The 12,844-nt window shown below is 46.6% G+C and overlaps 1 protein-coding gene across 1 annotated transcript in view; it reads left to right on the top strand.

Annotated features, from left to right (window-relative positions):
- The first annotated feature begins 248 nt into the window (after positions 1–248).
- Positions 249–12,844, top strand: part of LAMP2 (lysosomal associated membrane protein 2) — a 146,693-nt gene continuing 134,097 nt past the window's right edge. Inside the window, exon 1 of the mRNA XM_082262518.1 lies at positions 249–340. Coding sequence (XP_082118644.1) covers positions 295–340 — 46 coding nt within the window. The 5' untranslated portion in view covers positions 249–294. The remainder of the gene's footprint in view (positions 341–12,844) is intronic.

Below are 12,844 nucleotides of genomic sequence, written 5' to 3'. Positions count from 1 at the left end.
CCCGCATTCTCCGATAAGGCCTCATTCTAAGCCATAATCCTGTGTGCTCCTCTCACACACACACGTTGTAGGGTTCTATGAGTGTAACACACCTTGTAGGTCACAGTCCGTGTATGAGTGAAGAGAATAGAACGCGATGTGATTTCTCCCTCCCGCTCAGCATAGAGTTCCGTGAACCCAGTAAATGAAGATGAGGTAAGAGCGGTGGGCGCGGCCGGGGCGGTCATGTGACTGTGCAGATTGTGTTCTGTGTTGCAGTCGGTGTGGAAGGAGTAGACGAGCTGTACGGAGACGATGGAGCGCTGCCTGTGTTATGTGACGCTGTGCCTGCTGGGCCTCGGTAAGTGAAGGGGGGAATACAGCGGGCTCGGGCCCACACACAGCCTCCTACCCTGCATGTCTCTGGGGTGAGAGAGGGGCAATGGGAAACAATAGACAGCCTTGGCATTGTTCGCAGGAAAGGCCATTGCACATCACATTGTATTGTGTGTTATCACAGGAAGGGAAGGGTTGGAGCCCTGTCAGCTTTTATTGATTGGAAGGTAGAGGGGTGCAGGACCTCTTCAAGCAGAACTAAAGCTACAACTTTTCCCCCCATGTCAGAAAACGTAAGGGAGGCTTCTAACCCTTATCAGACATCTCATTGGGGAGATTTCCCTTCACTTCCTGTCCCAATGACAACACCGGAAGTGAGGGCAAATCCCTGCAAAGTGGAGTGTCACCAAAACTGCTGTCCCTATTGGAAGATTTGCACTCTAACAAGGCCTTGTTTGCTGTCTGTTCGGGTCGCTCTTCAGACCACAATAGACAGGTGATGAGAAGGTGTTGTATTGCCCCCCCCCCCCTCGCTGACTGTTTTAACCACTTGACCTCCAGAAGATTTACCCCCTCCTTTATGACCGGGTCATTTTTTGTGATACAGCACTGTTACTTTAACTGACAATTGCACGGTCATGCGACACTGTACCCAAGTAATATTTATTTGTTTCCCACCAATAGAGCGTTATTTTGGTGGAATTTGATCACCTCTCTGGTTTTTATTTTTTGCGCTTTGAATAAACAAAAAAAAAAAAGGGGGAAAAAAAAAACCTTTTTTACTTTTTTGTTTTTAAACCCGTGATTAAAAAAAAAAATCTATTTCGGCCAATATGTGTTCTGCTACATGTATTTGATAAAATCCCAATAAGTTTATGTTGTTTGGTTTGTGCAAACGTTATAGCGTCTACAAACTGGGATATTTTTATTTATATTTTTTACTAGTAATGGAGGTTATCAGTGACTTCTAGTGGGACTGCGATATTGTGCCGGCCATTTGGACACAAACACTTTTTTGGGGACCATTGACCCTAATATAGTGATCAGTGCTAAAAATATGCACTGTCACTGTACTAATGACACTGGCTAGGAAGGGGTTAACATCAGGGGCAATAAAAGGGTTACCCCCCATCCCTTGTCAGAATGGCACTCTGCCTTTTTTACATAGGAAGATTGCAGTTCTGTGCCCCTGCTGGACGATCAGGGGGTGCCAGCAGACATCAAGTACTGTGCGCCCGCTGACCGGCTTCTGCTGTGTGTGATCACATCGGAAGCGAGCCACACAGAAGTTTGGGATCACGTGTGTGTGCGGGAAGTCAAGTGAGGGCAAGATGTCCCCCACTCTATGCTTCCTCCTTAAAGAGGTTGTAAACTCATTAAAACATTTTTTTTTTTTTTTTTATTCCAACCTGAAAGAGAAACACCTAATGAGCTAGTATGCATTGCATACTAGCTCATTATGAAATACTTGCCTTAGAACGAAGCCTCGCAGCGCCGCCCGCTCACCTGTATGACGGACGACATGTTCAGTCGCCCATCTTCTGGGATCGCGGCATCTGGCCATCTGATTGGCCGGAACCGCGATTACATTACTCCCGCGCATGCTCGCGGGAGCCGACGGTCACGGCACGGGGCTCTGAAGGAGCGGCACCAGCGGCCATTCCTTGAGAGCGCATGCCCCAGTGACGTCACTGGCTGCATGTAAGGTAAATATCTCCTAAACGGTACATGTTTAGGAGATATTTACAGTACCTATAGGTAAGCCTTATCATAGGGTTACCTATAGGTACAAGTGTCAGAGGAGGGTTTACTTCCTCTTTAACCGGTTGCCGACCGCCGCACGACTATATACTGCGGCGGTCAGCCCCGGCCAGGCAGAGTGACGTATCGGTACGTCACCCGCCTGTCACTGACTTGCGAGCCTATCGCGGGCGGGCGCGCGCCCGCCGAGGCGCGCGCCCGCCGCGGCTCGTTCACAGGCAAGTCAGTGCGTGTGACCGGCGGACTCGATGTCCGCCGGCCACACTACGATCGCTCCTGTGAAGGGAGAAAGACAGAGCAGCTTGTGTAAACAAGCTGCCTGTCAGTTCTCCCTGTGTAAAAGTGAAGATCTGACCGTTCTACTATGTAGAACGGTTGATCTTTGCTTTTACACCAATAGCCATGTCCCTACACAGTAGAAAGCACGCCCCTAGGACACACTTAACCCCTCCCTGTCCAATAAAGTTAACCCCTTCCCTGCCAGTGTCATTTTTGCAGTAACAGTGCATATGTATAGCACTGATTACTGCAGTAATGTCACTGGTAACCCCAAAAGTGTCAAAAATGTCAGTCAAGGGTCCGATCTGTCCGCCGCAATGTCGCAGTACCGAAAAAAAAATCGCAGATCGCCGCCATTATGCGTTAAAAAAAAAACACCAAAAATGACAAAAATCTTTCTCTTTGTTAGTAAACGCGATAACTTTTGCGCAAACCAATCAAAATACGCTTTTTGCGATTTTTTTTTTTACCAAACATAGGTAGCATAAAACAAATTGGCCGAAAAATGTTAAAAAATTTTGATTTTTACTTTTTTTTTTGGGGAATTTCATATAAAAAAATGTGAAAAATATTGTTATTTTTGCAAAATTTACGCTCTTTTTTTGTTTATAGCGCGTGATCAAAAAATCGCACAGGTGATCAAATACCACCAAAAGAAAGCTCTGTTTGTGGGAAAAAAAGGACGTCAAATTCGTTTAGGTACAGCGTCGCACGACCGCGCAATTATCCGTTAAAGTCACGCAGTAAAAAATCGCAAAAAAACCCCTGGTCCTTTAGCAGCCAAATCCTCCGGGGCTTAAGTGGTTAAAAGGCCCATTTTTTTTTTTTTTTCATGCTGGAAAAAAATACTTTTTTTTTTCTTGAAGTATAGATGTGAGATCCGAGGCCTTTTTGATCTCACATTAATGAAGACCTGTCCTTATTATTTCTATTAGGCTCCTTTCACACGGCCGCTCCGTGTGAAAGGTCCGCTGCGGGACTTTTTTTTTTTTTTTACCACGGAGCGGATGACATTTCTGTCATCCGCTCCGTGTGCCCGCATATCATCCCATCCGTTTGCGGATGATATGCGGACATAATGTATGTCTATGGCACTGCGGGTGTCAGCGGATGACACCGCTGACACCCGATTTTCCTTCCTTTCCGTGTTTTACACGGAAGAAAAAATGGGTTCTGTTCCATTTGTAAAAACGGAACAGAACTGAATGGAGGAAAATCGGGTGTCAGCGGGTGGTATTCCGCTGACACCCGCAGTGCCATTCACTTACATTATGTCCGCAAATCATCCGCAAACGGATTGGATGATTTGCGGACACACGGAGCGGCCGTGTGAAAGGAGCCTTACAAGGGATGTTTACATTCCTTGTAATAGAAATAAAACTGATCAAAACATTTTTTTTAAAGGGACAGTGTAAAAAAAATAAAGCGTCCCATCCCTCTGAGCTCGCGCGCAGATGCAAACGCAAGTCGCGCCCACATATGTAAACGGTGTTCAAACTACACGTGAGGTATCGCCAAGATGTTGGAGTGAGAGCAATAATTCTAGCCCTAGACCCCCTCTGTAACTATAAACTAAGTACCAAATTTTGTCGCAATTCCTCGAGCGTGCGCAATTTTGAAGCATGACATGTTGGGTATCAATTTACTCGGCGTAACATTCTTTCACATTATAGAAAAAAAAATTGGGCTAACTTTACTGTTTTCCTATTTTTTTTTTTTTTAAATTCAAGAAAGTGTTTTTTTTCCCAAAAAATTGTGTTTGTAAGACTTCCGCCAAATAAGGTGTGACAGAGTATTGCAACAATCTCCTGTTTATTTTCTAGGGTCTCTGCTAAAAAACAAATATAGAATTGTCCTTTACTAGCAAAAAATACTGATTTTTAACTTGGAAACAAGTAGTGTCAGAAAAATTGCCTGGTCCTTAAGTGGTTAATGGGTGGCGTTTGGGCATAATTCCTGCTGCAGCCATGAAACAAAGCCTCGCAGCTAAGAGTATGCTGGCACCCCCCCTCCATATCTGCTGCCACAAGGGGTGCAGTTGAGGGCCAGTAAAATTGTGGATAAGCCATGGGGGTTTCCTGCCCCTCAATCACAAGTGTAAACAAGGTCTTACTGTTCTGTGGACAACCCAACATTTTTTTTTTTTTTCTTTTCCTCCCACTCTCTGTGATAACCGTAATGAGGACTGATATGATGGGCGAATCTCCATAATGGGGACACAGACCACAATAAAAGAAAAAACCGACTTGTGGGGGGAGGTCTAATACCCCTCCACTTTCCAAAAATACGTTTTGCCTTTATTTGTACTTTAGAGTTGTTTTTAAACCTTTAGATTTTTTTACCTTTAATGTATTCTTCTCTAAATATGTGTGTAACCTTAGTCCTGGTCAGAAAGGTGGATGTCACCTATTAGTGTGGAGAAAGGATTACCCTTGGGCATCTCTTCCAGGAGTGGTGGCCAAAGGTTGGCTCTATGCACAAGTATGTACTAGGTGTGCAAGGATGAAAGAAACACATTTAAAGCCGTATTAAACCCTAAATCAAACATTTATTATATTGCAGCTTACCAATCCTTGTATGTGGTGGCTGCATTTGTGTGTGTTTTTTTTTTTTTTTTTCACCTGATGATCCTGCCTATAAGTCTGTTGTTTTTCAAAAGAACATGCTCTCCTGCAGATGTAGCAGTTACAGGGATGAGACAAACGATTTAACACAGACAGGGGTGCTTACAATGGTCAGCTTTTTTTATTTTTATCTACAACCTTTACCCCTAAAGGGGAGAAATGGTTTGCTATAACTGCTTCTAAAGTGTTCACTTTAGTTTGGCTTCAGTTTGATTGGTGTATTAGCAGATTTAGATACACTAACACCCCCCTCCCTCCAGACTGAGAATGCTGCTGTCCAAAGGTGCCCCCTGTGCTCCTTTATTCAAAGTGGCACTCTAATACAGGAGGTGCTAACATGTCATTCTTTGTGTGTTATTAGTTTAAGCAGACTGTGATTGTCTATTGTTGTGACTTGGATGATGATCAGATCACATTTTATGACCGATTTGTGCAGAAATCCATATCATTCCAAAGGGTTCACATACTTTTTCTTGTATGTATGTATGTATGTATGTATGTATGTATGTATGTGTGTGTATGTATATATATATATATATATATATATATATATATATATATATATATATATATATATATATATATATATATATATATATATATATATATATATATATATATATATATATATAATAGGGCTGGGCGATAAATTGATTTAATCCTATCACAGCCCCTGGCCTGTACAGACGCACCGCCCCCTTCCTCTCCCGGCAGCTGACGTCACATCCAGGCGCGGCGGTGGTCCGTCAGTCAGACACACATATACAAAGCTTCTCCTTCTCCTCAGTCCTCCCTCCAGACTCTGCAGTCCTTTTTTAAAGCGGAGTTCCGGGCACAAAAACGATTTTTTTTTTTTTTTTTGGTGCCCCTCCGCTAGGTAGAGCTCACCTGAAAAGGAATTGGATAGTTATTTTTATTTTTTTTGTTTACTCACCTTTTTATTGAAGATAGTAAATACTCACCTCTGACTGCTTCCTCCCTCGGAGCCGCGGCTCACCCCGTCACTTCCTGCCTCGCGATGATTCCTGGGAGCTAAACGTCATAGCTCCCAGGAATCAATGCGCCGCACCGGCCCCGCTCGTCATTTCTGGGCGACGCCGCATTCCCCTGCTAAACAGCTTCTGGGCATGCCCAGAAGCTGTTTAGGAATGCGGCGCTGCACCAGAAGTGACGAGAGGGGCCGGTGCAGTGCATTCTGGGACACGAAGACGCGGAAGAAGACAGAGGAGGACCGCGCCGGCTTCAGCTGCCCACAACAGAGATGGAAACGCTGTGGAAGAAATTTTCTAAGTAAGTATTTCTTCTAAAGGGTAAGTGCGAACCGGGACAGATCAGAGGCTAGCCATTGTGGAATGTGCTAGCCCTGACTGTCCTGGGGGTATGTTCAGCAAAAAATCATTTCTGTGCCTGGAACTCCGCTTTAAGTGCATTGGAAAAAAAATCGAAACTCAAATTTTTCTTTAAAAATCAAAGATTTTTTTTTTTAGGCAAAATCGCCCAGCCCTAATATATATATGTGTGTATATATGTATGTGAGGACGGTTAACTTTTTTTTTTTTTAATAGCCATTCAACCCCCTTTGTGTCAACTTGTGTGCATGTTATCAGGCCAAAATCACCAGGGTAAATAAACTTTTGGGTCGTTTCTGTTATTATGATTTAAAAAAAAAAAAAAAAAAAGTAAACAGCCAAACCCTAACCATGAGTGAAAGAAATTATTCATATTATTGGAAAAATGCCCACGAAATCATACATTCTGCCAGGGTATGTAAACTTATGAGCACAACTGTGTATGTATGTTACAGCCTTTCAGGGCCACCTCTGGAGGATCCAAACGAACCTGATCTGGCAAGCCAAGAGCGGGCTTCTCCAGACCCACGGACAAGGCTCCTTCAACATGAAGGTGTGCTCTCACCCCTTTCGGGGGTGGGGTGACGTCTTCACTCGTTTCTAGACCTGTGGATTTCCCTGGTGCAAGAAAAGTTAGGTCCACAAAGTCATTCGGTCCAGCTACAAGATCAAGTTTCACTCTTGTCCCCCAGCAAGGTTGTTTTCTTCCAATGTGCGCCTGTCCCTGGACCACTTACAGGTTTTGTTTGGGGTGGTACAAAACCTGTTGCTTTAAGTTATGATTGTCCCGGTTCTGACTTCTGAACATTTTAAGGGTTTTTACTCAAACCTGTTTACAGTTCCCAGGAAGGAAGGCAAAGTGCATCCAGTCCTGGACCTCAAGGCGCTGAACTTCTTTGTGCGAGTGCAGAAGTTCAGAATGGAGTTGATTCGCACGGTGGTGGCATCCCTGCGTCAGGGATATTTCCTTGCCTCTATCGCCATCAAAGATGCTTGCCTTCTCATTCCAATATGTGCCTGTCACCAGCGCTTCCTCCGTTTTGCCGTAGGAGAGGAGCATTTTTAGTTTGTGGCGTTGCCCTTTGGTCCGCCTCTGCCCCTCTGGTCTTCACAAAAGTGTTAGCCCCAGTGCTAGCATTGCTATGCCAACGAGGGGGTTGCAGTACTGGCTACTTGGACAATCTCCTTCTGCTCTGGAGATAACAATACAAACTCTGTGGGAGTTCGGCTGGAATCTGAATTTTCCGAAGTCTTCCCTGGTTCTGTCCACAAAGCTGGACTATCTGAGCCTGACTCTGGACTCTGCCTTAGAGTGCTCCTTCCTCTGGACAAACTCCAGAAGCTGCAGGCTGCAATTCGTCTCCTGCTGTCCAAAATATGGTCATCCCTCTGGACTTGCATGCGGGTGCTGGGCCTGATGGTGTCTACCTTTGCACAGTTCCATACGAGGTCCCTGCAAAGGGAGATTCTGACCAAATGGGAAAAGACTCCACAGTCTCTGGACAATCGGATCTGGTTGAGTTGGGGCACAAAGGAGTCCCTGATATGGTGACTTTCTTCTCCGGTGCTTCAGCTGGGGAAATCATTCCTCCCCTTGTAATGGACAGTCGTCGCCACGGATGCCTGCCTGTCTGGCTGGGGAGGCGTCCTCTAAGCATTCTGCTCAGGGGATCTGGACACTGAGAGTCCAGACTACTGAACAATGTCTTGGAACTCCGAATGATCAGACTGTGTCTGGACCATTGGATGGATCGTCTTCAGGGTTGTGCAGTGCGCATTCAATTGGACAATGTCACTGCCGTGGCTTAGGTCTGTCACCAAGGGGGCACAAGAAGTGTTCTGGTGGCTCTGCAGGTAGTCGGCATTCTAAGGTGGGCAGAACGATTTGTTCCAGTCCTCTCCACCGTACACATTCCCAGGTTGGAAAACTGGTATTACCTCAGTCGACAGGTGTTCGACCAAGGGGAGTGGTCCCTTCATCCGGAGGTGTTTTTCCTGTGGGGCACCTCGGAGTTGGATCTGTTGGTGCCTCGGCTCAACAGAGTTGCAGAGTTTTTTGGCTTGGTCAAGGGATCATCTGGCAGACGCGCTGGTGGCCCTGTGGGGTCAGTATTGTTTTGATTTTACGCCTTCTCTCCTCTCAAGCTTCTGCCAAGACTTCTATGCAGGGTTGAGGCAGAAGGGATTCCGGTCAACTTAGTGGCTGCGGGCTGGCCTTGCCAGGCTTGGTATGCCGATCTGGTGTGGCTGGTCGCAGACTTTCCTTGAAAGCTTGCTCTCAGGAAGGATCTGCGGTCCCAAGGCTCGATCCTCCATCCTGCTTTAGTCGCTGACTCTGATGGTTTGGCTGATGAACGCCAGGTGAAGGATAGAGGCTTATCTGAGTCGGTGATTCCTACACTGTTTAAAAGCTAGGAAAGAAGAAGACTTGCATTGCGTGTTGTGAGTATCTTGGGGGTTCTTCCTTGCTCCTTCTCGATTTGGTTCGGATCTTCACCACCTTCCTTTAACGGGGGTTGAACAGAAATTGCCCTTGCGTAGCATCAAGGGCCAGTTGTCGGCTTTGGCAGTGTTTTTCCAATGACCTTGGGTAAGTACCAGGGAGTGAGTAGCCATTCTTCAGGGTGTCCGTCATTTTGTTCCTCCAGTGTGGCTCCTCCTCCGATACGGTCCCCGTTACCTTTCGTGGCATCTTAAAGCGGAGTTCCACCCGAAATTTATACTTACCTCCATCTTCTCGCTCCCGGTCACCTGAAAAACAAATGGATAATCGCAATTTTTTTTTTTTTTTCACTTACCTTTTAGAGAAAATATACTCACCTTCCTTCTTCCTCCCCTCGGCGGCCACGGCGATTCGTCACTTCCTGGCTTTTGCAATGATTCCTGGGAGCTGAACGTCATAGCTCCCAGGAATCATTGCGCCTGCACCGGCCCCGACGTCAGTTCCGGGGCGCGCGCGTCATCCCCTTCTAAACAGCTTCTGGGCATGCCCAGAAGCTGTGGAGGGATGACGCGCGCGACCCGGAAGTGACGTCGGGGCCGGTGCAGTGCATCGTGGGACCGAAGAAGGAGGAAGAGGACCGAAGAGGATCGTGCTGGCTTCAAGCTGCCCACACCTGAGATGGCAGCGCTGGAGAAGACAATTTCAAGGTAAGTATATCTCCTGAAAGGTAAGTGCAACCCGGGACAGATCAGAGGCTAGCCATTGTGGAATGTGCTAGCCCTGACTGTCCCGGGGGTATTTTTGTAAAGAAATGTATAACCAGGGTGGAACTCCGCTTTAACTTGGCACTGTCACAGAAGGTAGCCTTTTTGGTTGCTATTACCTCTGCCTGCAGAGTGTCTGAATTTCCGGCGCTGTCCTGCCGTTCTTCTCTGGTGGTCCACAGAGATTAAGTGGTACTTCGACCTAATCAGTAATTTCTTCCTAATGTGGTTTCTGATTTACATTGAATGAAGACATTGTGCTGCCTTCACTCTGTCCTAGGACCAAGCATCCCAGCGAATATGCCTTGCATTCTTTGGCTGTAGCTCGGGCAATTGGGGTTGGCCTGGCAGTTACTGAGTCTTTCAGGAAATCGGACTCTCCTTTATGTCCTCAGAAGGATCTCTGAAGGGATTGGCTGCGTCTGCTGTGACCATATACAGATGTATCAGGCAGACAGTGGTACAGGCATATTTACTGAAGGGTCAGATTCCACCTTTCCCTGTGAAGGCGCATTCTCCTTCGGTGCTGGGGCCTTTAACCATCAGGCGTCCGTAATACAAGTTTGCAAGGCGGCAACATGGTCGTCTGTGCACACGTTCACTAAATTCTACAAAGTAGATGTGTTTGCATCCTCGGATGCTTCTTTTGGCCGCAAGGTTTTGCAGGCTGCTGTTTTTAAAAGAGCAATTTTTTTCTCTTTGATGGGTTATGTTTCTAGGTGAGCTCCATGTTACCTGGTTGGCTAAGTTTAGCCTTAGGGGTATTGTGTTCTTTCTTTGCGTTGTTTCCCCACCCCTCATGCAAATACTGCTTTGGGACGTCCCAATGGTTAAGAACAATATGGAGCTGCGTCTGTCAATTAACTATAGATTTTTGACATACCATAAAATCCTTTTCTCTAAAGTTCATTGATAGACGCAGCACCCGCTCCTCTTTCTGAGTGGGGGTTCTGAATGGGGTTTATTTATTTATTTTTACTTCTGACACTGCTTGCAACAAAACCTGAATCTTATAGCAGAGTGAGTGGGTGTATGCCTACAGGGTCTGCCCCATAGGCGTGGTAAAGTGCTGTGTTCCCCCCGCCTAGTGTCCTCCTCCTATAGGGGGCAGCATAACCCAATGGTTAAGAATATGGAGCTGCGTCTGTCAATGAACTACAGAGAAGGATTTTACGGTAAGTTAAAAATCTAGTTTTTCTTAAGTAGTCCTCTAGCACAGCCCATGAGACCTAGGGCACCTCCTACCAGGACAGGAAACATGTTACCCCTACCAAATAAAAGGCGGTCATCAGACCTCCCCCCTTCATTGTTTGCTCCGGACAGGGGGATATGTTCCTGGAACCTTGGTCTTTGGGTCTCATGGGCTGTCGTTTGGAGACTTGGTAAACATTCCTTTGCAGCCTTCTGCAAAATGTGATACCTCATACCTGCAGTGTTTGGCTGCTTATCTTCTGTCCTCAGTGCCTGGGGAGGGCTAAGACTGCTGGTGATGTCAAGGGAGCAGATGGGATGGCCTCTGTCCAGCTTACATGGATGGGCACATCCCGGAATGGCAGCATCCTCGCCGGCAACCTGGCTGGCCGAGGAGGGGGGAGGAGAGTGCAACTGCTGATTCCCAGCGTCTAGGGCAGAAGGGGCGGAGCTCCTGCATTCCACTTTGGCACAGAGGAAGTGGCGTAGGTAATTTCTGTTCGTTAATGTCATCAACGGGCGCCGGAGACGCTGGTTCCAGTCTCAAAGGCGCGATTAGGGGATTGCTGGGTGGCTGGTATAGATTTGACACTCAGCAGAGCTTGTGGAACACCAAAGAGCAGGATTGACTATTCTACAGCTACTGCTCAGGCAGCAGACGCAGGCTCTGGCACCAGCACCTCTCAGGACAAGGCCCAGGCGCTACCACCGAAGAGGAAATGTGCAGTTTGTGGGGCAAAGCTACTCATGGCGTAAAGTGGTTTGCCGCACGTGCATAGACAGCTTAGTGAAAGATGACCCAGCTGTAACCTGTCAAAAGATGCTCACTTCAGTTAGCGATGAGCTTTCCTTTTACCTTTTTAGTTTTTTCAAGACCCTGATTGATAAGATGCAGACTCCCACTCGGTCAGGCCTCTGATGGGACTGCCAATTTGCCTGAAGCTCCGCCGCAGGGTGCCGAAAGTGAGGATCCAGAAAAGGAGACTAGGTCTCCCCATTCCTCACAGGAAGACTCCGGATCGGAGGAAGAGCCTAAGGATAGGGAACCCGTCAGGGGCTCTAGGTACAATTTCTCACTAGAAGATGTTGATGGCTTGATAAAAGCTATCTATGTCACGCTTGAAATATTTTCCATAAGGAATCTGCTTTCCCCGGGGTACTTTATGGCAACACTGGACTTAAATGATGCCTACTTTCACATTCCTACTCACCCAGCATGCCAAAGTTTTTTACGACTAGCAGTAAAATTGGGATCGGAGATTTATTATTTTCCGTTCCAAGCGCTTCTTTTAGGGTTGTCATCTGGCCCCACGCATCTTTACAAAGGTCCCAGGGGAAGCTTTGGCCCTGTTAAGACACAAAAATGAATTAAGATCATCCCCCTACCTGGACGACCTCCTAGTAGTGGCAGCGTTGTTTCAGAAACTAGAGAGGGATCTCCAGTCATTAGACTGGATAATCAACGAAGAGCAGTCTTCTGAATCCTTCCCAAAGAGTGACCTATTTCGGATACGAGATTTCTTCATTGTATCAAGAGTTTCCTTTCAGGGGAAAAGGTTTCAAAAACTCCATTGATGGCATCCTTGCAAATCAAGCAGTGGGTCTTGCTCAGATGTCTCAAGAGCCGTAGGCCTTATGACTTATTGCTTTCCGGCTGTACCTTGGGCAAGATTCTGCCAACGTCCTCGTAAGTTGTTCTTTCTAAAGAACTGGGACAGGTCTACAAGTTCTTTAGACCTAAAGGTATGGATACCCTCCAAGGTAAAGAGAACCCTTTGGTGGTGGAGGTCGCCACTTCACCTAACCAGTGGGCTGGAATGGGTCATTCCAATATCTCAGAAGAAAGACGGCTGCAAGCGCTTATGGATGGGGAGCCCATCTACACACCGAGATGGCACAGGGAAAATGGTCCCTGGTGGGAGCAAGAGCATCATCAAATCAAAGGGCTTCTGGCAGTGCAGAGGGCCTTAGAGGTTTTTCATGCAGAGGTCAGCGTTCACAATCTGCAGATTCAATCCGACAACATTGCAACAGTAGTGTACCTCAACAAACTGGGGCACAAGAAGTGGGAACTTTGCAATTTACAGCCCAAAAGATTCTATCTTGGACCGAGTTGAA

Source organism: Pelophylax lessonae (assembly GCF_965119305.1).
Source record: "Pelophylax lessonae genome assembly, chromosome: 7".
In the NCBI taxonomy this organism is placed as follows: domain Eukaryota; kingdom Metazoa; phylum Chordata; class Amphibia; order Anura; family Ranidae; genus Pelophylax; species Pelophylax lessonae.
The sequence above is the reverse complement of the archived record's forward strand: the minus strand, read 5'-3'. Positions and strand labels throughout refer to the sequence as shown.